The sequence below is a fragment of the Balaenoptera acutorostrata genome, chromosome 8 (genome assembly GCF_949987535.1).
Source record: "Balaenoptera acutorostrata chromosome 8, mBalAcu1.1, whole genome shotgun sequence".
In the NCBI taxonomy this organism is placed as follows: Eukaryota; Metazoa; Chordata; class Mammalia; order Artiodactyla; family Balaenopteridae; genus Balaenoptera; species Balaenoptera acutorostrata.
In genome coordinates, this window is record NC_080071.1 from 58641821 (window position 1) to 58667792 (window position 25972).

Genomic DNA, 25972 nt, shown 5'->3' on the forward strand with positions numbered 1-25972 from the left:
CCTAGAGGAGACAAAAGACCTGTATGCAGAAAACTGTAAGACACTGATGAAAGAAATTAAAGATGATACAAACAGATGGAGAGTTATGCCATGTTCTTGGATTGGAAGAATCAACATTGTGAAAATGACTAAACTACCCAAAGCAATCTACAGATTCAATGCAATCCCTATCAAACTACCAATGGCATTTTTCACAGAACTAGAACAAAAATTTCACAATTTGTATGGAAACACAAAAGACCTCGAATAGCCAAAGCAATCTTGAGAAAGAAAAACAGAGCTGGAGGAATCAGGTTCCCGGACTTCATACTATACTACAAAGCTACAGTAATCAAGACAGGATGGTACTGGCACAAAAACAGAAATATAGATCAATGGAACAGGATAGAAACTCCAGAGATAAACCCATGCACATATGATCACCTTATTTTTGATAAAGGAGGCAAGAATATACAATGGAGAAAAAGCAGCCTCTTCAATAAGTGGTGCTGGGAAAACTGGACAGCTACATGTAAAAGAATGAAATTAGAACACTCCCTAACACCATACACAAATAGAAACCCAAAATGGATTAAAGAGCTAAATGTAAGGCCAGACACTATAAAACTCTTAGAGGAAAACATAGGCAGAACACTCTATGACATAAATCACAGCAAGATCCTTTTTGACCCAGCTCCTAGAGAAATGGAAATAAAAACACAAATAAGCAAATGGGACCTAATGAAACTTAAAAGCTCTTGCACAGCAAAAGAAACCATAAACAAGATGAAAAGACAACCCTCAGAATGGGAGAAAATATTTGCAAATGAAGCAACTGACAAAGGATTCATCTCCAAAATTTACGAGCAGCTCATGCAGCTCAATATCCAAAAAACAAACAACTCAATCCAAAAATGGGCAGAAGACCTAAATAGACATTTTTCCAAAGAAGATATACAGATTGCCAACAAACACATGAAAGGACGCTCAACATCACTAACCATTAGAGAAGTGCAAATCAAAACTACAATGAGGTATTACCTCACACCAGTCAGAATGGCCAGCATCAAAAAATCTACAAACAATAAATGCTGGAGAGGGTGTGGAGAAAAGGGAATCCTCTTGCACTGTTGGTGGGAATGTAAACTGATACAGCCACTATGGAGAACAGTATGGAAGTTCCTTCAAAAACTAAAAATAGAACTACCATACGACCCAGCAATCCCACTACTGGGCATATACCCTGAGAAAACCATAATTCAAAAAGAGTCATGTACCACAATGTTCACTGCAGCTCTATTTACAATAGCCAAGACATGGAAGCAACCTAAGTGTCCACCGACAGATGAATGGATAAAGAAGATGTGGCACATATATACAATGGAATATTACTCAGCCATAAAAAGAAACGAAATTGAGTTATTTGTAGTGAGGTGGATGGACCTAGAGACTGTCATACAGAGTGAAGTAAGTCAGAAAGAGAAAAATAAATACCGTATGCTAACACATATATATGGAATCTAAAAAAAAAAAAAATGGTTCTGAAGAACCTAGGGGCAGGACAGGAATAAAGAGGCAGACGTAGAGAATGGACTTGAGAACACGAGGAGGGGGAAGGGTAAGCTGGGACGAAGTGAGAGAGTGGCATGGACTTATATATGCTACCAAATGTAAAACAGATAGCTAGTGGGAAGCAGCCACATAGCACAGGGAGATCAGCTTGGTGCTTTGTGACCACCTAGAGGGGTGGGATAGGGAGGGTGGGAGGGAGACGCAAGAGGGAGGAGAAATGGGGATATATGTATAGCTGATTCACTTTGTTATAAAGCAGAAACTAACACACCATTTTAAAGCAATTATACTCCAATAAAGATGTTAAAAATAAAAATAAAAAAGAAATATCAATGGAATAACTCAAGAGAACTTCCAGCACTGGGGGACAAGTTTCAAGAATTCAAAGGGCCTACCAGGTATCCAGCATAATGAATGAAAACAGACATATACAAAGGCATATCACAGAAATTCCAGAACACTAGGTACAAAGTGAAGATCTTACAAGCTTCCAGAGAGAAGTGACAGGTCACATACAAAGATCAGGAATCATAATGGCTTCAGAAGTCTCAATAGCAACATGGAAATGAGAATTGATACATCTTCAAAATAAAGGAAAATTATTTCTAACCTATTATTCTATACCTAGCTAAACTAAAAATTAAGTGTGAAGGTAGAATAATGGCATTTTCAGACATGTAAGTTCTCAAAAATGTACTCTCCCTGCCCCCACCCCACTTTTTTTTGGAAAGCTAGTAGAGGATATGTTCCACCAAAACAAGGACATAAAAGAAGGGGGAAAAAAAGAGAAGATATGGGATTCAGGAACCAGGGGATCCAAAATAGAGAAAGATGAAGGGAACACCCAGGATAAAAGTAATGGGAGATGCCATGATGACAGTCATCCTCAACAAATTGAGAGCAATTCGTCCTAACTGAGCCAGGTCAGAGAGTTCTAGAAGAAAGTTGGGGGTTTTTTTGGCCACACTGTGCGGCTTGTGGGATCTTAGTTCCCCGACTAGGAATCAAACCCAGGCCCTCAGCAGTGAGATCGCAGAGTCCTAACCACTGGACCACCAGGGAATTCCCCTAAAAGATAGTTTTTTTAAGAAGATGAAATTTATAGAACAGTCAATACATGGTGTGTTCTATCTGAATGCATGGAGAGATGTCATTAGTGACAGAGTCTGGGGTTAAACCAGTGGTAAGTATATAAAAAAGTAAGCAAACAATCAAAAAGATAATGATCAACTGCAGCAAAAAGAAAAAGTTGTACAGAAAGGGTAAAATAATAACATTCTAAATGCTTCATTGTAAATAATGTTTACATAGTTATAATAATGTGACACTAAATACTGTTCCAAGATATAACCATATGGTGAGGAGGGAGAATTCGGAAATAAGCGGAAAATGTGTGTGTGTGTGTGTTTGTGTGTGTGTGTGTGTGTGTGTGTGTGTGTGTGTGCGCGTGCTGGGGGTGAGGGGTGGGTGAAAGGAAGCTACATTCTCATCTTCTGCAGTGAGAAGTCAATAGACAATGCCTAAAACTTAAAAAAAGAAGAAGTACCAATACAGGTATGATATTCAGATATTTGGATTTGAATCCTAAATAATAATAGTTGAAAGTACTTGGCTCAGGGGAGAAGGAAACTGAAGTGTGTACAGAGTGAGGAGGAAAGGGAAGTTATGTAGGTCTAGAGTTTGGGGAACAAACCCTGTAGATTTGACTTTTAACCATGTTCATGTATCATTTCAATAACAAAAAGAAGCAAAGAGAGGAAAGGAAGGAGAAAAGGCAGAGAGGGAAGGATGGAATGGAGAAGGGGAAAAGGGAGGAGGAGAAAAATTTTAGAGACATAATACAGATAAAAATGAAATGGAGCCTAATAGATCAAATGTGGTTTTTTAATAGAAAATGAAAACCAAAGTCCAAAACATTTTTTTAAATTATAAGCTTTAAATAAATATAGACTAGATCTATGTGTCGCCTTTTTTACATGGCAGCATTTGTAAGTGAAGACACTTTCATACCACTGCTCATACCCCAACCTCCTATGGAGTCTCCCCATTCTCTCCATTCTCTATTATCTTAGGCCACCATCATCTTTCCAGACTGATCTACCTGCTCCTTGTCCATTCTCTATCATACAAACAAAGTAATCTTTCTAATGTTCAAAGCCAATCATAGACTTTCTTTCTTAAAACTCTTCCAACAGTTTCCACTGCGTTTAGGATAAAGTGTGAACTCCTTAAGCTGGCATATAAGACTTCATGACCTCGCCTCTGATTACCTCTGGAGCTTCATTTCTTAACCTTCCCCCCCCCACCCCATCTCTAAGTTTCAGCCAGCAACACTGCAGTCCTTTCAGGTCCTCAAGCCCAGGCTGCTTCCACCTCTAGGACTCTGCATTGCTGTGCCCTTTATTCTAGAAGTTCTTAAACTAAAATTATATGCAAAATTATGAGTGTATCTATGTATGTATACACAAATGCACATCACAAAAACTTACAAGTGATTTTGACATTATTTATAAGTCCCCTGAACATCAACTTTGGACCTCACTTTAAGAATCCCTTCCTTAAGGAATAAGCAAGCTTCCAGCTGCTATCAAAAGGCTCTAAAATATATTATCCAGAATTTTTGCATATAAAACATACATGAATTACACATGTCAATATCTACTATCTTCTATGTCACTGGAATGTTCTCCATTGCCCTTCCTCCCAAAGAAAGTTAGTTAAATTATTTTAACGTGGTTTCCCTGACAAGGGGTTACTCTAGTGAAAAACATCCTGTCACTGTTCTGAAAACAGTGAGATCCTAGAACATGAATACTTCTGCCTCATACGAATGCCTGAGCATGCTGTTACCAAAAAAAAAGGAAAAAAAAAACCAAAAAAAAAAAAATTGGATGATATTAGACGAACAGCTGTGTAGAAAGGAGAATGTAAAAATAAAAACTGCATGTTGGAGCATCAAAATAGTAACCATGTACAGTATATGACTGGTTTTAATCAGATGAAGATTGAAGCTATTACATTTCAAATCGAATGTTATAAATTAGTTCAAGAATGCAGCTGAGCTCTCATTTAATTAGAAATGTCCATGTTTAAATCATGAGGTACAGTAGCTGCCAATGAAGCAAAAGGGCGAAGGAAGGGAGAAATACTGTGTCCAGACCCTCCTGTTGTCAACTGTCTCCTACTCTGGCCGAACATCTGGGGTGGACTAGCCCTGATGTAATGAAGAACTTCATGTACTAGCTAATTTGAGATTTAATGTAATTGAACATAATTGTTTTGAAGACATTATAATCATTATTCTGGTCTGGACAATTCTGAACTCTTCATTTTTGTGTGAAATGCATTTTCCCCCATGCTGAATTTTAACTCTTTCTTAGATGAAAAGTAAAGCAAATTTTGGGCCAAGATTTCTCTGGGAAATAATCCATCGATTGTCAGGTCATGTAAAAATGCAGCACATGGAGTGAAATACACCTTTGGAAACAAGTCTCATTTCATATTTCCAGCGCTTGATGGAGCTCAGCTAGAGTCCAAATCTACATCCCAAATGTTAGACATTTCCCTATTACCTAAAAATGAGGCACCACCACAGAGGATTTCTGAGGTCATACAGAGAAGTTTGCAATCATCCTAAGGCGGACTTTTCTCCAAAGGTTATGAGTCTCTGCATCTCATAATTAACCAGCTAGACAGTCCAGGCAAAAGGTCTTTCTTTTCTCCCAATTTGCTTAATTCAAAAACACTTCAAGTGACATAGCTCAGATTTTCCAAATTAAACTTACCCATGGGGCTGAAATCAAGCATGTGACAGTTCAGTTCTAAAGAAAATCTTAAAGAACGTTGTGCACAAGGAAAAAAGAAAAAAAAAAAATCAGAGGAAAAAGGGGTAGGAGTTAACATTTAAGTGGGTTTTCAACCTCATCATTACTCCTGCTCAAGAAAATAGGACACAGATGGGTGAAACACACCATCATTCTGCCCCAAAGAGTCTAAAGAACTCATTAGAGTTCTAATGTTGTCTCCTCATGGTCTATCGTGAATTTGTAAGGGACACAATGGTTGATTTGCTGCATCCCACAGCATTTAGTATTCTAGAGCGTCACGGGGTAGAAAGTGGAAGGACGAGTCACAACGACACAGTGTGCCACTGCAACCCATGGAAGCTTACTGTTGATACAATTCTTCAAGGTTGACTTTTCCCAGGGAACTGAGGAGCGATTATATTGTCACAAGCTGTTCTGACTTGTAAAAATGGTTTCCATTAAGGAATAACACACTACCCCAAACTTTCTCTTACTTCTGGCCACAGCTCCACACTCTTCCACTCCAATACCAGAGAGAGGGTAAATGGGAATCAGGTCCACTGCTCCCAGGCAAGGATGGATCCCCTCTTGAACCTCCATATCAATTGACTGGAAGGCCTCCAGGCAGGCAGCCAGAATGGAATTGCCTTAAAAATGTAAAATTGTAAAAAAAAAATCATTAAACTTTCAATCGCATCTAAAGAAGTAGCTATATTTATTATTGTCCCACCAGTTGTTTTTCTGTAATATGTATAGAAGATTGTTTTTCCATCCAAAATAAAGAAAAATGAAAGACCCAACATTTCCCCTCTCCCCACCTCCCAAGTGTCATAAAGTTTCACATTTCTTCGAACTCTTTACTCCCCAAAGTAGAGGAAGTATACAAAGTTTATCAGTCTTAAGACACTTTGTATTGTATTTTTTTTACAATTGGTTACTTTAAATTTTTTCAATTTTATCAAATTAATCTGATAAAATTCCTTGTTATTTTCAGAATATTTTATGAATTTACAATAAAGTATACACACAAACGTAAATTGTTTAAAGCATAAGTATTTTAGTTTTGCTCTTATAATTAGATTTTTCATTAAATTATTCTATCTAAATACATATTATAGACACCTCAGAGTGTTATGTTATTACTCTGAGTTTTTGTTCGCAGTGCAGTATGACCATTTGGCAAGAGAGCTAAACAACAAGGAAGATAATCGGTCCTACATCTGCTGGGAACTATCCATCAGCTCTTTGTTTTCCAAACAAATATACCTTTTGAAAAAAGACAATCTGCTAAGTTGAAGTCAAGTTTATTTGAAAATATTTTAGGACTTCCCTGGTGGCACAGTGGTAAAGAATCCGCCTGCCAATGCAGGGGACACAGTTTCAAGCCCTGGTCCGGGAAGACCCCACATGCCTTGGAGCAACTAAGCCCGTGAGCCACAGCTACTGATCCTGCACTCTAGAGCCCACGAGCCACAACTACTGAAGCCCGCACACCTAGAGCTGGTGCTCCGCAACATAAGCCACCACAATGAGAAGCCCGCGCACCACAACAAAGAGTAGCCCCCGCTCGCCACAACTAGAGAAAGCCCACACGCAGCAACCAGGACCCAACACAGCCAAAAATTAATTAATTAATTAATTATTTTAAAAAAAGAAAATATTTTAAACCCTTTACCAAGCAATACTAAAATAATACAGGTTTTTGTTTAAACAATTATGAACCTTTAAATTCAAGTTGTCCCACTAAACCTTACAACAGAAGACTTGAAACCCATTTCATTTCACCCAGTGGATCAACTCAAGATGTCAGGCTCCCAACCCAAAACACAACTTCTTAGCATGTTTCATTCCATGTCAACTTATCAGTGAAATCAAGGCTGACTTCAACACTATGACTTCACAGGTTAAAACCTGAAGATATTTTTCTTAACCACAAAGGATATGTGATCATCTTCAAGGAAAGAATGTTATTAAATACTGGACCCCCAAGGTTCATTTTAATGAAGAGGAAATGGGAAATGTTTGAGAGGTACATGTTCAGAAAAATGATATGCAGTTTTGAGGTAGACTCCCTATGTAATGGAGGGGAGTATCCAGATTAACACAGGAAATCAGTGATTAAAGAGCATTCAGGTGTACCTGAAGCTGACCCTTCGCCAAAAGACATATGTAAAAAAAAAAGAAACTGAAATCTTACCTAACTCAGCAACAGAAGCTGCTATGGTAATGACTGATCTGTTGTACTCTTGATCAGAAAATATGTTGAGCACTGATACCTCAGGATGTTTCTGCCCTATAAAGAAAACAACACATAAATGCAACAATTTTTTTCTGTGATGAAATCTTAATACTTTATTTCTTCTGATATAATTAAATAGAAATAGTTTAATAGTTTAAGAGAAAAATTCTGGGGGGTGACCTCTGAAGTGACACTGACTAATCATGAAATTTGTAGACAGTAATGCCCACTACAAGCAGATGGCCCAACTCAGATACTAGGCTTTGGTGTCTATGAGAGAACTTTTCTGGCACTTGCTTCTGAACTTGCCAAAGTTCTCTTAACTCAGACTAAGACGGTAGCTCTTCTTTCAATCGCCAGATCATATCACTCTAAATTCTGTTCCTTATCAATCTCATCTTCCAGGCCTTGTCAATTTTTCCTTCCAAACCCAGAAATCAAAATCTAACATCTGGAAAAACTAGGATAGGCCAATTAGTGCCTGGAGCAGAGGTTTCTGGGATACATGCACCTGCCTATTAGAAACTGTTCTGACTCCACCATCTCCTTTTCAAAGGCCACCAACAGCCTTCAGATGTTAACGACTTCCAGCCTTCAGCAGCTTGTGACTCACTTGAATGTGTAACCTGAAGGAGAAAGCTGCCATACCCTTGTATGGCAACCACACATAACCTTGTAGTTATTTTTGAAGTTTACAAGCCTGGTTCAGGCTCCTTAAAAGTTCCTCGTTATGCCTACAAAAGCAAATTCAAAGTGAAGGACAAAAGTTTTCAGACGGTAATTAAACCTTTCACTATGCCATTATACCTTTGTCGCCCTGTCCCCTGGCAGCTTAACAATTAATCTTTTCAGAGGAGAGGAAAAATAAGTTACACACAGCAACTACAGAGCTTACAGCAGCCCCGCACTAGTAATTTTAATAACATGAAAAGATAAACTTATGTCACTCACTCATAGCCAAATGAGCATCTACAGAGAGCTGCCCTGGTGTAGGTCTAAAATTTATAATTCAGCTTTCCTTCCATAAGACCTTTTAGGTCATTTAAATGTTTTCACATTGCTTAATTGGAAAAAATATAGGTGATACAGTTTTATTCCACTCACTTAAAAATAAATGCCTTTAAAGTATTTGTAAAACAGCAGGTCATTTTCTTCACTAGTGCTACCTTCCCTGCATTTTTAAAACTATGAAAGGTGGAGTAGGAACACGATCATACAACCTCTTTTTATGTACTTTTTTCAACATACTTAAGCTTTTAGAAGAAAAGAAACGATTTTATTTTATTTTTTCATTCTAAATCTTCTTCTGAAAAGCTTTTATTCTCAGTTTCATATGATTCAATTGAATCAAATGCTGAAAGAATGAAACACTCCTGAAATTTCTTAAGCATGCACATAGAAAAAAAATTACTGCTGGCAGGAGGAGCTGTCAGTATGAACCTCAGCAGAAGTAACTTGTTTGGTATTTGTAATGGAGTGTAATAGCTATAATTCCATTTGAGCTGCTGTCACTAATAAGCTGATAAAAACTGTGAGTTGAGACCCAGGCATCCATCAGTGTGTGGCTTCCACAAATGTCTCTGCCCAGTCACTTAATCACAGAATATGTCTCTGCACATTCACCCAATCCCATTAGATGTACTATCTGACAATGAGGGGCCCAAGCTGGCTCTTACTGCACAGAGAATGCAAAAGCACAGCTGCACACTGACTCCAGAGGAGCTTTCTTATCAGAAATTATCAGGAATTTTCACAGACATTTCCAGCTCCCTCAAAGTTGCAAGACAGTAACTTAAATGTGCTCAGCGTTAGAAACGGGCTGGTGGAAAACACTTCTCCCTCATGAAAAGCAATAACCAAATAAAAAATGACAATCAGAAATTAAAATTGACTGTCTCAAATGCTTTAGGGCTGTGACCCTAGAGTTCACCTGTTGCCAAAAAGCTGTTGAATTCAAATAACAAAGTTAAGTGATTGTAAGTCTATAAATACACTATGTTCTGTGTATGTGTGAAAGTAAAAACAAATGTCTAGAACTGTACGTCATCACATGAACATTTTAACAAGGGTTAAAAAAAAAAGAAAGAGAGTAGTATCTCTTATAGTAAATACTGGCCCAGGGAGTAAGGAGGCTTGAGTTTCAGTCTTCTGAATTGAATCGCAGAGTAATCATACACACATCATTTAAATGCAACTGCCTAAGAGTCTTTATGTGGAGAAAATGGAGTAGAAATATTAATGCTGCAATGACAGCATGGGCTTTAGTGGCAGGAGTGCTTTTGAAGAGTACTTGATATTTGGTAAGTTTATTTTTTGTTTAACCTGCTGAATAAAAAGCATAATATACAATTATGCTCATTCTATTAATGATCATATAAATGGCCCATGAGGGAAACATTAAACCTTTATGTAAATATATCCTCCTCAGGAGCCTGCCAATATCCTGAATAATGTGCATTTCAGACACTCTCTCCAATGTGAAGAAATATGCTGTGGATTGTATGCAGGCGTTTGGAAAAGAGCATATGTGCATCTGAGTAAGTCGTCTATCTCAGTATCCTGGAGTCCTGCAGAAGCTATAACAGCCCAAGAACAAGGGGGGAAATTCAGGAAGAAAGAAGAAGAGTGTTCTATAGACATTGTTAGCAGAGTACAAAAATTACTGTATTATCAAAACACTACATATTCACTTCAATTGCCTGTTGTTCCTACCATTTGTTTCAAGAAGAGCTGCTTTCGCTACGTTCTCAACAATGTATTTTCTTCTGGCTTCTGAAATGTTTAATAAACAGACAGCCAAACGGAGCCCCAGTCTGGAAGAAGACATGGTAATTTTTGTCTAGAATAGGAGAAAAATAAGCCTTCATTTTGGTTTCTACAGTTCATTCATATTTTCACGTTCATTAAACTTTTTAAAAAAATCATAGCTTTTTGGAAACCAGGCAGTCATAATATGAATACTTCACTATTTCATTCCTCAGTAACACCTAAAGGATAAAATCCTCAGATTGACTCAACCAGGAAACCATGTATATGTGGTCATGCACATATGAACATATGAAGATAGTAACAACACTAGAAAATAACCATCAAGATACTCAGTCTGAATTCTGTCCTGTGAAACTTCTTCATTAAAGTATGTTACTCCCTTTAAGAATTGTCTTCCACAGTTTAATCCTGTTTTCAAACAGGCATGATACTTTTGTTAAATGAGATTACTGGGGAAATGCAGAAAAGAGAAATGAGGCAGATTACTTAATATGCTGATTCTCACAAAAACTATTCTGACAGAGGGAAAGGGTATCTCTACAGGCCATGCCATGGGCAGTATATGAACTAACAAAAGGGACTCATTTGGGGGCTTTAAATGACAACTCTATGACTAAGTTTCTCTTGTACTTTGATCTCCACAGTCCCTATATCAGTTTAAAATCTTGTTTCACAGGACTCTGTACCTTGAACTGACATGGACTACTCTGATATGTTACTCAATAATCAGCCAAAAATGTGACTGATTTTGTTGAAAATGGAATGATTCCACACAAGCTTTGGTGGTTGCTTTGATTCTCCTTAGTACTCTAGAATGGCATTTTCAACTAGTTACCTTTCCATACCCCAAATGATACTATGAACTAAAGAAATTTCAATATCTCAAAACAAAAAGAAAATAATTCCCCTTTTTAAGATCAGGCCATCATATTTCGGCCTCTTAAATATAGCTAAAAGTGAATGTGGCCCTCATGAACTCGATCAGCAAATATTTGATGAGGGTCATTTTGTGGCACGTAATGTTCTCCGTGTGGGGATACTGCAGGGAACGATGTCCAACTCTGAGACACACGTTAAGCTCATAAGTTTAAGCTAACATGCTGTGGTGCCGTTAATAGTGTTCTCCATGCATAAATCCACTGGCTTCTGTTCACTAGGATTGTTCGTTGGCCTGATCACTTTAACCTAAGAGGGGATACAGGGCTTCATGGTTAGTTCAGGTTTTCATATTGTGACCATCATCTCATGATTGAAAATTCATAAAAAATACGGTCATTAGGATTTTGTAGACATTAATAACACTGTTGTAATAAAGCAGCTCAGACATCTCTCGTTTTTATGTAAACAAAAAATTGCTTTACACAAGGGGTGTGGGCGTCTTCTGGCTTTCATTTGTTTTCAGTGTGTTTATGTAGCTTAATTGTCTCATCAGGCACTTTCCCAACATAATTATGCTTTTTAACAAATGGTGTTTATGGCAACCCCTAACAGTGCAAAAGAAAGGATTAGTTTCATCCTCTCATTCCACATTTTTATTCCCTGTGGACAGCTAAATCACACAAAGATGGTGTTAGAAAAATCCACCTTCACCGCAAAAGCTGAAACTAAGGGCAATATCAAGCTTTTGGCAAGCAGTCAGGCTTGTTAGTAAAAAGGGGAAGTCTTTCTCTCCCTCGGCCTCTAAGAATGTGACCCCGAGCAAGACCCCAAACACTTTGTGGTTTGAGAGAGTGTGATCCTAGTCCTCCCACCACTTCGATCACCTTTGGGATTACTTCCGGCGAGAGACCTAAAACCTGCCTCCCCCGGAGGAACCGGCTGGGCCCCTGAGGAGCTGAGCAGTTCGCGACGGCTCTGCCACATCACCTGTGTCCTGCGCACGCACCACCGTCGGCACTTTTAGGGCGGCAGAGGCTCGCCGAGGAGGCCGTAGTGCGAGGTCTGGGGCAGACACCGTCGCTGGGACCCCCTGCGCGGTCCCGCCCAGGTTCTGGTGTGCAGTGGCCCAGAGCCACGTGGGCCGAAAGGTAACCCGAGGGACTCGCTGAGGGCCCCGGGAGACTCCAGCAGGGGTATCAGCGTCCGCGGGCGGCGGGCCCCGGAGCGAAGGTCGGCCGGCGGCGGCGCTGCCCCGGGCCCGCCTCGAACCTGCGACCACGCCGGCTGCTCCGCGGTTTGGGGGACCCACCTGCTGGCGCGGAGGGCGGCGGGGTAGAACGGCGCCAAGCCGGAGTCGCCGCGCGTGACCGGCGCGCAGCTTCCGTCGCTGGCCCCGCCTCCCGGGCGCCCGGGAGCGCTCCAGCCCCGCCGCCCGCCGGCTCGGCTCTGCAGCTCCCTCCCTGACCCCACCCGACCCCACCAGCCCCGAGCGCGTGCAGGCGTCCCGGAGAGCTTAACGTTCTCTCTAGAATTGCTTTCCCGCCCCACCTGCTTTAACCTGTAACTCTCCACAATTCTCTAGTAAATGGGTGACTTTTTAAAAGGGCATTAGAATCTAATGATGAGGTCATTACCCAGTGATCCTACACCAGCAGGGGGCTCTTTTCCCCGGTTTACACACAAACGCATCTTTGATAAATTCCCTTTTGAGAAATACTGCCCGCGAGCGATTGCGAATATGGTCTGGACCCACCCCAAGACAAAAGCATATACCCATTTAGTCTAAGTTACAGTGAGTAGGAACCAGGCATTAAGCATTTCCCTTCTTTTTAGGCCAGTGAACCTTGAGAATACATTTCTCTTCCAAAAAATCAGGACCTGCTATTTTTTTTTTAATGTAACAAGGATTAAATGTCACCATTTTGATCCAATTTCGTTCCTGAAGTGAAATAATCACTAAATAACTACTTTGGCGGAATAAATTAATTTTTAAATCTATTTTTTATTTTCTAATTATACTTTTTAAACACAGATTTGAGGAAATTAACATTTATGTGGACATTTGGTTTCTAGCCTAATGTGGCATAAAAATAAGTAACATAATGAGTGTTAAAAAAAATCAGGTTCATGATGCTTCTCACATCATCATCATTGTACTTAGATGTCACAACAGTATTATGTGCGATTGTGTCAGATCCAGCCTTCTCCATCTCAGAGTGTTGGCAGGTAGGAGGGTTGTTGGCAAGAGGAGGGGTGTTAACCTCAGGATCCTGGATCCATTCCAAGTCTGGTAATTACATTCTGCCAGCCAGAATTCATCCCATAATTTTAATTGGATAAATCCTTTCTGGCCTAAGCTACTGCTATGCCTGTCAAACTGTTGCCACATTTCACCCCAGAGGTGTCTGTGTTTTAGTTGCAAGAATCAGTCCCTTTGAGGTTGGTTTATCAGTTTAAACCCTCAAAATGCTTTGGGACCCTAAGGAATTAAATATATATTTAGGGTTTTTTTCTATTGACTCTGCATAGAAATGCATAAAATAGATTTATACTCATGTTAATGCCTAAAAACCAATACCCATCTAATGCCAGCAGATAATTTTGAGAGCTCTTTAACCAGATCAACATCCCCAACTTTCTCTTCTTTCAAGAAATTTTATTGCCTATAGCTTTAACTTCCAATTTCCAAAAAGTTCTGCAGTATCCAAAGTTTCTTTCCATGGAAGACAATGGAACTGAAGCCCCTGTATTTCACCTTTCCAACAATCGTATGGTGAGATGACTTGCTAAAACGAAAGACAGAGTAGTAACATTACACCTAGTCTTATCATATCCCTCCAGAGAAAACAGTGTGACACCTAGGGGCTTCATGGTTCTAGCTGTAGCACCTGCCAGGACTAAATCTTCCTCCCTGCATCTCCTAATCCTCTTTGTGAGAACCACTCTCTCTTCCAGGGCTGCTGGGGCATCAAGTAAGATAATGCTTCTGAAAGCATCAACACAGAGGAGTTACTCAGTAAACTTTAGTCCCTTTCTCCACTCTACTCATGTCAAACACAAATGGAGAGGAACCAGGCCCCAGGGTTCTTTTGTAAGGGGGGCAGCATCTGCCCCTGCCTAAGCATATCTTTTTTTAAAAGACAAGGAGACAGATACCAGCAAGGCTGATGAGAAGTTTAGCAATGAGACTGGAAGTATTATTTTGACCTCTTCAAGAATGGAAAAGTACCCTTGGTGTTAGTTTAGCTCTATCACATGTAATCCTGCCCATTTCATGCTTTAAAAGAGTTTATGTCACATTGACAATGTATGTATATCAAGCCTCTCGTTTTTATTTAACTTAGCATGCTTTGGAGGGATTCTTTCATACTTTTTGGGTGAATGTGTTATTCTGACTCCTCATTTCTCCTGCTAATAAATCCACATTCAGGGCATTCGTTCTTTTGCTCATCATGGATCCTGTCCAGAAACAAATAAGTACTAGAAGAGAGAAGAGCTAAAAGTCCCAGTGTCGGTTCCATCAATGACAACTGCTTCCTACACTCCCATCGCTTCCCTATGAGACAAAGAGGACACTTTTCTGTACTCTTCATTTTCAGTTTTGCAAGCAGGGAGAACGTAGCTCTTGTAAAAGCCTTCCCTGGCCCATCCGAGCCGAGGCGGGTAGAAGGGAGAGACTGTGCTCTAGTGTGGCTCCTCCATAGATGTACTTGAACGCAGAGCCCGGTACTGCTTGAGGGAACCAGGACGAGGGTGAGCGAGGGAGGCATTCAGCTTGGGCACAAAAGATAAGTGGGTGCCCAAAAATTCGGTAATGCAATACTTTAAGAAGTCAAAATTAATACAAAATAAGAGATCAGTGCTAAACAAAATATCAAAATTTTAAGTAAAGCAGGATCCTACCCTGCACTTGCAGACTCACTCACACTCACCTCGCCCTGATCCCTGCCCTGTGGTTGTGTTCCCCTTCATGCCAGCCTGTTTCTGATTTGTAGGGTTGAGCGGAAACTGCACCACTCTGCCTCGCCTGCATCCTCTCTTCTGGCCCCCCCAAATGGGCAACAAAACCAAAAATATCAAGGGTAGAAATTTCCAGGCCAGCGGATACATATAATTTACAGTTTGTTCAAGAGTTTCATATATAGGAGACTCGGCCAACTTATCACAAAAGAAGGCAAGCCCTTATTAGAACAAGCAAAAGAATCAACTTTACTGACTTAATCCATTTCACTACCTACTTACCTGATGCATTTCAGAATATTGTAATTAGAAAGCTTCCTACTGTGCTGTGGAGTTTTGAAATACTGTTTTAAAGAACATTTTAATTAGTACAATGAATCTTTTTTCTCTTTTCATATTCTAGCATTTATCTGTGTTCAGGGAAATATGAGTAGAGAATTTCCCTTAGAAAGACAGAAGTATAGGGAATTCCATGGTGGTCCAGTGGTTAGGACACCAAGCTTCCACTGCAGGGAGCACGGGTTCTATTCCTGGGGGGGGAGGGGGGAGGAGGGGAGGGGGGGCTGGGGGGCGGTGGGGAGCAGGGTTAAGACCCCAAGCTGGGCAGCACAGCCAAAAAAAAAAAAGAAAAAAAAGACAGAAGTCTAATTCCTTGTGCAATTTTTCTAAGATTACACTTTCACCATATTTTTACACTATGTCAGATTTCATTCTGCCTTCTTCCCTCCTCATGGAACATGAGAAGATTTTGTTTCTTCTTCCATATAAATGTGGTCTGATAAATGAAGAATTAAAAAAGAGTGACTTTAGTTGTCATTCTAGGACAAGTTAAGTGCAGAAGTGGTTTTAATTGCTTGTGAGTAATAAATTATTTGAATCATGTGACATTATGAAATATGTCATTTCTAAAATAGCAAATGGGTTTCACTGCTGCCTTATTTAGTTTGGAGTGGAGGAAGCTATGCTATTCATTTATTTTAAATGAAGAAAAGGAGTTTGATATCCAAAGATGTTACAGCAACTAACAGAAATAACGCCATTGCCCTTACGTCTTTGCCTTAATTATGGGAAATGGATCTCTAGCCACTTTTGTCTTAATCAAGGGGGAAAAAACAGCAAAATTCCCAGAATTAACAAGTTTTCATCTTAATATTTGGGAAATGTCTTTCCCTTTACACAATATGGACTGGATTCTTCCTCTCTAGTTAGCTGATCTCTTTATTTTTCTTTATCATGAAAAACCAGTAGAGTACAATGTAAGCATAGTTATTAGCTTAAATTGGAATCACTGGTTATGCATTCTATTCCTTCACAGCCAGAATATCTCATGTACTGGCCAAAAAAGTAAGTCTATGATCCATTCACCCCTTAATTCATTCCTTTCCTTTTCCACCTTCCCTGTGGTCATTCCATTGTACATTCCTTTATTATGGAGGCTAGGTGTTGAATGGAATAAAGTGTCTCCCAGAGCCTCTCTCCAAAGCTGTTTTTTGGTTTTTTTATACCTATTAGTTATATTGCAGATGAAGAGCAATCCCTAAAATAGACTGAGTTTTTGCTGAAAATGTGTCTTAATTTATGGGACTACATTAAGATTATTTCTAAAACTATTATAATTCACAAAATGTATCTTATTTCCAGAAAAATACTGAGAATGTTTAGAAACGCTGTCCTCTAAGTAACATGAATTTTTGTTGCATTATGAGGTTTAATCAATGAATATTTACTTTAAAATTCCAACCAGGGCTTCCCTGGTGGCGCAGTGGTTAAGAATCTGCCTACCAATGCAGGGGACACGGGTTTGAGCCCTGGGCTGGGAAGATCCCACATGCCATGGAGCAACTAAGCCCGTGCACCACAACTACTGAGCCTGTGCTCTAGAGCCTGCGAGCCACAACTACTGAGCCCACATGCCACAACTACTGAAGCCTGCACGCCTAGAGCCCGTGCTCTGCAACAAGAGAAGCCCGCGCACTGCAACGAAGAGTAGCCCCCACTCGCCGCAGCGAGAGAAAAGCCCGTGCACAACAACCAAGACCCAACGTAGCCAAGAAAAAAAAAAATCCAACCAGGGGGTGATGACTGCCAACTTTTATTAAGAAAAATGACACATCTTGTGACAGTCCAGTAGTGTCCAGTCATGCTCTGTGCACTTGTAGGCACTTCTGTGCTACTGTTGTTTAATGTCCTATGTATGTATATCTAAGTGAATGTCAACTCTTACTGACACCAAAAGGGTAATCTCCCGTATGCACAGGAATCAGACACCCTGAACGGAAGCATCCTGTGATGTCTGCATGCCCTAATTCCCATGTGTCACCCCTTGCTTTGAAAAGGACCCCTTCTGGAGAGAACCAGCTCTCCTGCTCTTGGGCAGATCTCCAAGGTCTGTCTCTGCAGGACATTCAAACTGAAGGTTCGAATTAAGGTTTTCCTGCTGATCTGTTTGTCTTTTCCTGTATATCTCAGTGTTTGAAGGGATTTAACTTTTTTAAATTGTGTCTTTTCATTACATTTAAATAGAAAATGTCTAATTTCATAGGAAGAAGTAGAAAAGTTAAATTTTTTGGTTCTGTTGTTTTTAATGTTTTCTTTATCCTACCTTGTGGCTCTCAGTTATTACTGACAGCTTTTACTTTAAGTTCTATGTTTTTGAAAAAGATTTGAAAATAAAAATTCATACAACCTCAGGTCAGAAGGGACCTTAGAAATCATCTGGCACCTCCTTGTAATGTTTGTTCAAACAATATTGGATCTGGAACAAACAGGCAGTAGAGGTGGAAGCAGAGTTTATGATGAAGTGGGGTTAGGGGTGGGCACTGGGGGTGTCCCTGCAGTCCTACACTTTGCCCCCATTACTGCTTCTTCCAAGGCCCCTCTCTGAATGCTAAGGTGCCTTTGAAAACCACTGACTATTTCAACTACTTTGTGGGGCTTGAAACCCTTTTTGTAACATTATACAAAGTTCTCGTCTTTTGAAGATTAACCTTCTATCTTGAATCGAGTCCATAACGCTGTCTCAAAACACAAGCACTGTGGAAAATCCACACCACTTTTTTTTTTTAATTTATGTATTTTATTTATTTATTTTTGGCTGCGTTGGGTCTTCATTGCTGTGCGCGGGCTTTCTCTAGTTGAGTCGAGTGGGGGCTACTCTTTGTTGCGGTGCGCGGGCTTTTCATTGCGGTGGCTTCTCTTGTTGCGGAGCACGAGCTCTAGGCATGTGGGCTCAGTAGTTGTGGCACGTGGGCTCAGTAGTTGTGGCTCGCGGGCTCTAGAGCGCAGGCTCAGTAGTTGTGGCGCACAGGCTTAGTTGCTCCGTGGCATGTGGGATCTTCCCGGACCAGGGCTCGAACCTGTGTCCCCTGCATTGGCAGGCGGATTCTTAACCAACCACTGTACCACCAGGGAAGCCCCACACTACTTTTTAAGTTATTGGATTGGTTTTAATAGTAATTTTTGTGGAGGAAAATAAATACGAATGGATATTCAAATCTGAAATGATCCATCAAGGGTTTTAATTAATACTTGCGGAAATGTGGTACAGAAACCAGAAGGATAAAGATTTGGGGGAAGGAGAAAAAAAGGATTCAAGAAGATGCAATCAAATAGAGTAGACAATTATAGTCAGACAACAGGCAAGGATGAAAGCGGCTTGGTTACTGTATCACTAACCAGTTCAGAAGACTGTAATACAGCCCTGCCCTTCTCAGTGCCTCTGTCACTTTTGACATCAGTATTTTCATTTCTATATTTGGGGCAAAAGGATGGCAGTGTTCCTCACAGGAGATTTTTGTATTTTATTTAGATATGGGGCCCATTTTTCTTTTTTGCACCCCCCATCCAATTTTTTTTCTTTTATTTCATGTTATGCCATTTGATCAATGGGCTTAAATTCTGAATGACAATAGAACTGGTTTGTAGCAGCGGTCTCAGCTACCCATATTTTAAAGCTGAATTTATATTACAAGTGTTAAAATATTAAATGAAAAATATGTAATGAAAATACATTTTGTAAATCAAAATCAAATATCCACTTGATAGCTACTAATTTACTCAAATAAAATTCAAACAATTGTTAATCTTTGAGTTTTCTTCATTTATCAATGTAAGACATAAAAGACCCCAATTTTTTTACGGCAACATGGATGGACCTACAGATTATCATACTAATTGAAGTAAGTCAGACAGAGAAAGACAAATATCATATGATATCATTGTACGTGGAATCTAAAAAAAATGGTACAAATGAACTTATTTACAGAACAGAAACAGACTCACAGACCTAGAAAACAAACTTATGGTTACCAAAGGGGAAAGGTGGGGGAGGGATAAATTAGGAATTTGGGAGGAACATATACACACTACTATATATAAAATAGATAAACAACAAGGACCTACTGTATAGCACAGGGAACTATAGTCAATATTTTGTAATAACCTATATGGGAAAAGAATCTGAAAAAGAATATACATATATATTCTTTTGTATATATTTTAAACATGTATAAAAAAACTGAATCACTTTGCTGTACACCTGAAACCAGCACAACATTGTAAATCAACTATACTTCAATGAAAAAAATAAATTTAAAAAAAGACCGCAATACATTTTTGAAGTAATTATTCAAATTATAAAACATATGTTAAACTACTCCAATCTAATTAGATTATCTAAAACTTATTGATAAAAGCACAAATAATAGAGAAGGTTGTGTGTGGAAAAGATATTTTAAAAATTTATCCTGGGTCAACCTAAAGTAGTTACTGATGTAGGAATAAACCAATCAGAAGACTGTATATTCTGTAAGATAGCTTGATCTTCTCAAGTATGTCCAGCCTTAAAATAAACACCAAATATATTAATAGGAATATATTATATTTTGTTCATTATAATGAAAGTAAATATCTGTGATAATACAAATTTTGTGTATGAAAAAAGATATTTTCTTCACAGATATTGTGATTTTTATTGATGGTTATAATATAAATCAAAGAATATACAGTATTTAATATTTCTAATGGATTGGCTTTATAATTATAAAACATAGTTTTAAAGCTAAAAGGAAACCTGAAATATATCTCATCAAATACTCTAAGGGTGTGAAACTAAAAAGTTTAAGTGATTGCCACATGTCTAATATCAGTCTTCTGTTTTAAAAAATCAATGCCTGGAAGGTGGAATCCAAGGCCCTTCTCAGTGGGGCCCCATCTGCTTTTTCTCCTTTCCTTTTCCTAACCCTCCTCCTCAGTCAAATCTCGTCCTGCAACAGTATACTGCTCACCCAACACACTTTAAACTACTATGTGTCTCTGGCTTTACTTGTGCTTTGCTCAAAATTTTATTCTATGACCACCCTCCACCCACCTAATAAACAATCTCCACCTCTATGACGCCTTCCTGAATTCTGTCCTCTTCTCCAAAATTCATCATACTCTTCTGTGTTCTCAGAACATCTTACCACTGAAACACTGATCACATATTATTGTTATATTATTTCATAAGTGTCTCTTTTCCCTGTTTGACTGAACAGGAATAAAGTAGTTCTTGTCTTTTTAATCCCCAGAGTTTAGTCCAGTCTTGAATCATAGACACTTTATAAAAATTTGTAGAAGAGATGAACTAATGGACTGATGGGTAGATAAGTATACACATAAGTGAATAAATGCATGAACTAATTAATGAATGAACAAACCAACAAAGGAGTGAACAGATAGGTCAAGTTTTTTGATCTTAGCACTATCGATATTTAGCGGAGGATAATCCTTTGTCGTGGAGGCTGTCATGTGCATTGTAGGATATTTAGCAGCACCTCTGGCCTCTCCCCACTAGATGTCAGTAGCAGCAACCTCCCCCCCCCACCCCAAATTGTGACCATCAAAAATGCCTCCAGCCATTGCCAAATGTCCCCAGGGGTAAAACTGCCCTTGGTTAGGAACAGCAGGAATAGATGGAATGATGGCTGGAGGCAGCAATTCAGGTGGAGGGCAGAGATTAGAACTCTGGTCTCTGTTTCAGTCCGGTACTTTTCATAGTAAGACTTAGTGAGATCCAAGTTCAATTCTCAGTCTTCTCACAATATATTCTTAAAACTTGAGATCAATAACAGAGTTAACGGAAGTATAATTTATGGGATAAATTATTAGAAAGCAACATTAGGAGTAAAGGTATGCCTTCCTTATATCAACGAATCTCGTTTACATTGCTTTTTTTTAAAATAGCATTTATCTATACTGGATGTTATTAAATGGTACTTATTTGGTCCTGCCTAAAAATTGCACCTAGAAGGCATATGGTTTTTAAAATTTTTCTAAATGCCACTTTATAGCACCATCTTGTGGATTTTAGAGGAATTCACTGATTTCAGTTTAAAATGTCTAGCTATTTCTCCAAAAAGGAGGAAAAGAGAATAGAGAAACTATAAAAAAAATTAGGACATTCTTTGCTTATTGAAATGTTCTACCAAACTCTGAATTATGGACTTAGTGTAAGTTTGACTTTGGTATTTGGCCAAAATTTCTATTTGGCTTCAACTACAGCCTGCCCTTTGGCTTTTGGAAAGTCAAATAGCTACATACCTACGTCGTCATCATCATATCTGCATCTGTACAGTCAGCAAAGGAGGGCATAATGCCAACAAGGAAGGATATTCTAATGCACTGGTTAATATTTGAATATTCACTTTGAATGCACAGCTATAACTTGGAATTAAAAGTTCCTTGTGTGCTGGAAGTATTGGAAGAGCAAAGTGTTGCAAAATTAAGGAAGATTGTGAAAGCTGATGATCTTATATAGAAAAAAAAGAACTTTTAAGTTTTTAAATTGAGAAATAGGGAAATAGATTGATAATAATATGAATATTTGTTTCTGTACCATGATATCAAACTTTTAAATTTGTTTACCGAGATTTTTTTTTTATTGTAAAAGGGTAATTGCAATTACATTTCACATTTCTTCTTATATTCAAGAAGTTTATTCTATGATGATATCTAGCTTCAGCCTCTGAAAATTGTTGAGATAATACTAAGCCATTTGGCATTTGGCCTAAATATGTATTTATATGCCTCTATTCTAAATCTAAAAGGAGAGTAAAATTGAAAGATGATGATGCAAAACACAATAGACTTGAAGTTTCTTCCTCTTTTTCAAACATCTGAATTTTTCCTTTCTGACTTGAAAGAAAATATTCAAGCATAAACTGTCAGGAGCATCAAATTCTAAGGGCAGTGCTGAGAACCTACATGGGATTACTGATATGGAAAAAGCACTTCTACTAGCAGATGTAATTAAAATCTAATTTTATAGGCAAAATGTTTAATTGGTTAAAATTCTTATTTGTTTTTCCCATCCCAATATACAATCTCCTTCTCTTCTCCATGAGATAAACTTAGCATAGCCATACACTAAAAGATTTTGTTCCTTGATCATCTCCTTTGTTCATCTCTTCAAATGGAAGAATTGCCAGTGGGGTTCAGTCCAGGGCAATTGGATATCCAAGCTCCTTTCTTCCTAAGATAAGTTACTATTACTTTGGGAAATGGGAGAAGGCAAGGGTGTTAAAAAGAGAAGAAATCTTCCTGCAGGAAACTTCACATAATTGTTTTGACCCCAAAGTAATTATTTATGGTATAGGACAGTGGACTACCTTGCCTGCCTGTGTGGCTTAAAATAGAGCCCCAGCAGGAGGATCAGGAAGTGAAATCTAACAACCACAACGACAATAATTTCAATGGCATTTAGCTCTCTTTAACCCACATTATCTCTGTAAGAAGGCAGTCAATGCTATGAATAACACATTTCTGGCTCTGAGTAGATACCGAGATTAGTCAATGTTGCGTAGTGGAACAAACTGCAGACCAGAGATCAAGAAGCTATATTTTTATTCCAGCTTGTCACCAAGTGTGTAACACTGGAAAAATGACTCAGGCTCTCTGCACCTCAGTTTCCATATCTGTAAAATGAGGGAGCTGGACGAGGTATTCTGTAATGTCATTTCCAGCTTAATAGGTTAAGATTCTATGAATTTCCAGCTTAATAGGTTAAGACTCTATGAATTGTCCTATTGGGTAGGAGCATAGCCCCACCTCCGTATTCTCTTTTTGGGAGTGGTACCAAGGGATGATTTGAATAGTGTTGCCCTGCATAGTTTAGGGATCTAACAAGACCATCTCTAACTTCTCCTCCTAGTTATCAAAGGTAGAAGATGTTAAGTTTTTAAACCTAATACAATTTATTTTCCATATATAACACATCTCTGCAGAAGGAGTTCATTTTACTTGTAAATACTTTCTTCAAATTTCAGAGGATAGCACCTACTTCTAACTATTCAAAAATCTAGGTTTCAATTTTCTGAACCTTTCTATAAATCATATATCTTTTTTTTTTTTTTTTTAAGTTTTTTTTTTTTTTTTTTTTTTTACTTGATTTTATTTATTTATTTATTTTTATTTTTGGCTGTGTTGGGTCTTCGGTTCGTGCGAGGGCTTTCTCCAGTTGCGGCAAGCGGGGGCCACTCTTCATCGCGGTGCGGGGACCGCTCTTCATCGCGGTGCGCGGGCCTTTCTCTATCGCGGCCCCTCCCGTCGCGGGGCACAGGCTCCAGACGCGCAGGCTCAGCAATTGTGGCTCACGGGCCCAGCTGCTCCGTGGCATGTGGGATCTTCCCAGACCAGGGCTCGAACCCGTGTCCCCTGCATTAGCAGGCAGATTCTCAACCACTGCGCCACCAGGGAAGCCTAAATCATATATCTTTAAACAATATTTTCCTGAAGAGGGCCTGCAGAATATATATTCCTTGAGATGCTAAGTTTTCCACAAACAAAATAAGTTTGAATCTCACCACATGGTATATTGTTTTCTTGGATATTAACAATGGCCACTATAATTTTAATGATTATGAAATCCACTTTTATCTTTATTTTTGACTGTTTTTGTTTTGGTTTAGTTTATTTTGGTTTGGTTAATCTGGCAGAACATTTTGGGGGTGGCGGGGGGAGCTATCGTTTTGGGAAATGGCTTTATCTTTCTAAACCTATTTCAGCCTGATCTGACACAGAAGCCGTTCCTGGAGATGTGATGCTTCTGGATAGGTTTTCCAGCTCCTTTGTTTTTATTGTATTTAATTATTTCTTCCTAGAAACAAATAAGAACCTCTGAACTTTCTCTTTAACATGAGGATGACCATTTAGCAGACACATGAACTACCTTATTCCAATATTTAGGTACTCTCAAAGGTTCAGGTATCTCTTGTTTTCGTACTGAAACTATCACTGTAGGTAATTCAAAGGTAAACTAAGAACATTTGAGACAAATTTGGTGGGTTCCTTTGTGATACCTTGTTCAAACATGGCTTTGGTAATGAAAGTCCATGTTCAATATTCACCAGAATAAAAAGTACTTGAGTGTGAGAATTTTTTAAAACTATACACACACACACAGAGAAAAGGGTTATATATTTACAAGAAATGAGAAGATCAGTTAAAGACTTGGAACCTGCTGCAATAAGATAAGAAAGGGATAACATTTCTACTTAATGCTAATCTCTTACTTTACACTAAAGCTTCACCTACTGAAATACATATTAACTTCATAAAACCAGAATTCTGACCTGTCTTATGTTGAACGTTAGGCAACAGTTGTAGCAAAGGTGATAACTCAGTTAATCTCAAACTTAGGCATGGTTCTAAATTTAACCTATAGATACATGATAATAAGTAGTGTTGAGGCAACCAACATTATTTATTGGCATTGTACATGATGTTATATTATCAAATATTCTAATTAAAATAATCAGTCAAAGTATTTTTGGTAAATGAATTTCATACCATTTCTATATCTTTATTAATGCCATAATACAGACCCATATATTTTAGTATTTTATGGCATTTACTGATGACAATGTTGTTTCTATTTAATATTTAAAGAAAAGATTTTCATGTTTTTCTCTTATAGTTATCTTATACACATTCATGTTATTTTTATCTTATTTAAAAATTAAGCACATTTAAATTACTAATCTACTTATAATTTTAAATGAGAAATGCTTTTCAAAAAAGCAACAGGAATTAGAGTGCCCAAAATATTGAAAACATAATCCCTTTAAAAATATCCACCATCCCTATCCTCTTTCTCTAATTCAAACTAGTTAGTTTCCTTTGAAGATGTCTTTTGCCAACGTTTCTGCAAACTATTTTTGTTTGAAAATTTCAGGGTGGAATAGTTTTTCAGATGAAGAAAACTGTATTTGCAATTACAGCTTATAAAGTAAAGAAAACCATAAACTCCCTTTGGCATCAATTTGACTCAAGGTCAAAATTAGATTTCCTCTTCCTATAATGTTTGAATTATAAACCTATCTTCTTGTAAGTAGATTTGAGGGATCAGCTGGAAAATGAATACTAGAGTTAAGGTACTGTTTGAAGGGAACAGCTCACTTAATTTTGACCTTGTTCTGTTACAGTAATGAGTTTTCAGTTTTAGTACTGATGCCATTGTATATTTTCTTAATTCAATAGCAAGACTGGCTTCTAAAATTTCAGATTAATACTATTAAAGATTGGAGTCATTTCTTTTCATGTCACACTGGATGGTGATAGCATTGGTAACAGTTGCAAAGAAAGGTGTTGGGGTCTACTGTGTAACAGAATTATTTATTAGATGCTATGAGAAAATGAAAAGGTACTTGTGGAGAGATAATTCCTGCCCCAAGGACTCTGTAACATATAGCTGGGTTTTTTTTAAACTTTTATGCCAAACATTTTCAAATCA

At 38.4% G+C, this 25972-nt stretch overlaps 1 protein-coding gene across 6 annotated transcripts in view; it reads right to left on the minus strand.

Moving 5' to 3' along the window:
* The window catches only part of FTCDNL1 (formiminotransferase cyclodeaminase N-terminal like), a 214554-nt gene that overhangs the window by 154471 nt on the left and 34111 nt on the right, over positions 1-25972 (minus strand). For 4 of the 6 annotated variants that reach the window (XM_057551891.1, XM_057551895.1, XM_057551896.1 and 1 more), the window contains exons 3-5: positions 10309-10435; positions 7555-7650; positions 5852-6004 (exon numbers count right to left, since the gene is read on the minus strand). In XM_057551891.1, coding sequence (XP_057407874.1) covers positions 5852-6004; positions 7555-7650; positions 10309-10435 — 376 coding nt within the window. The other 2 variants (XM_057551892.1, XM_057551893.1) reach the window with 2 other exon arrangements.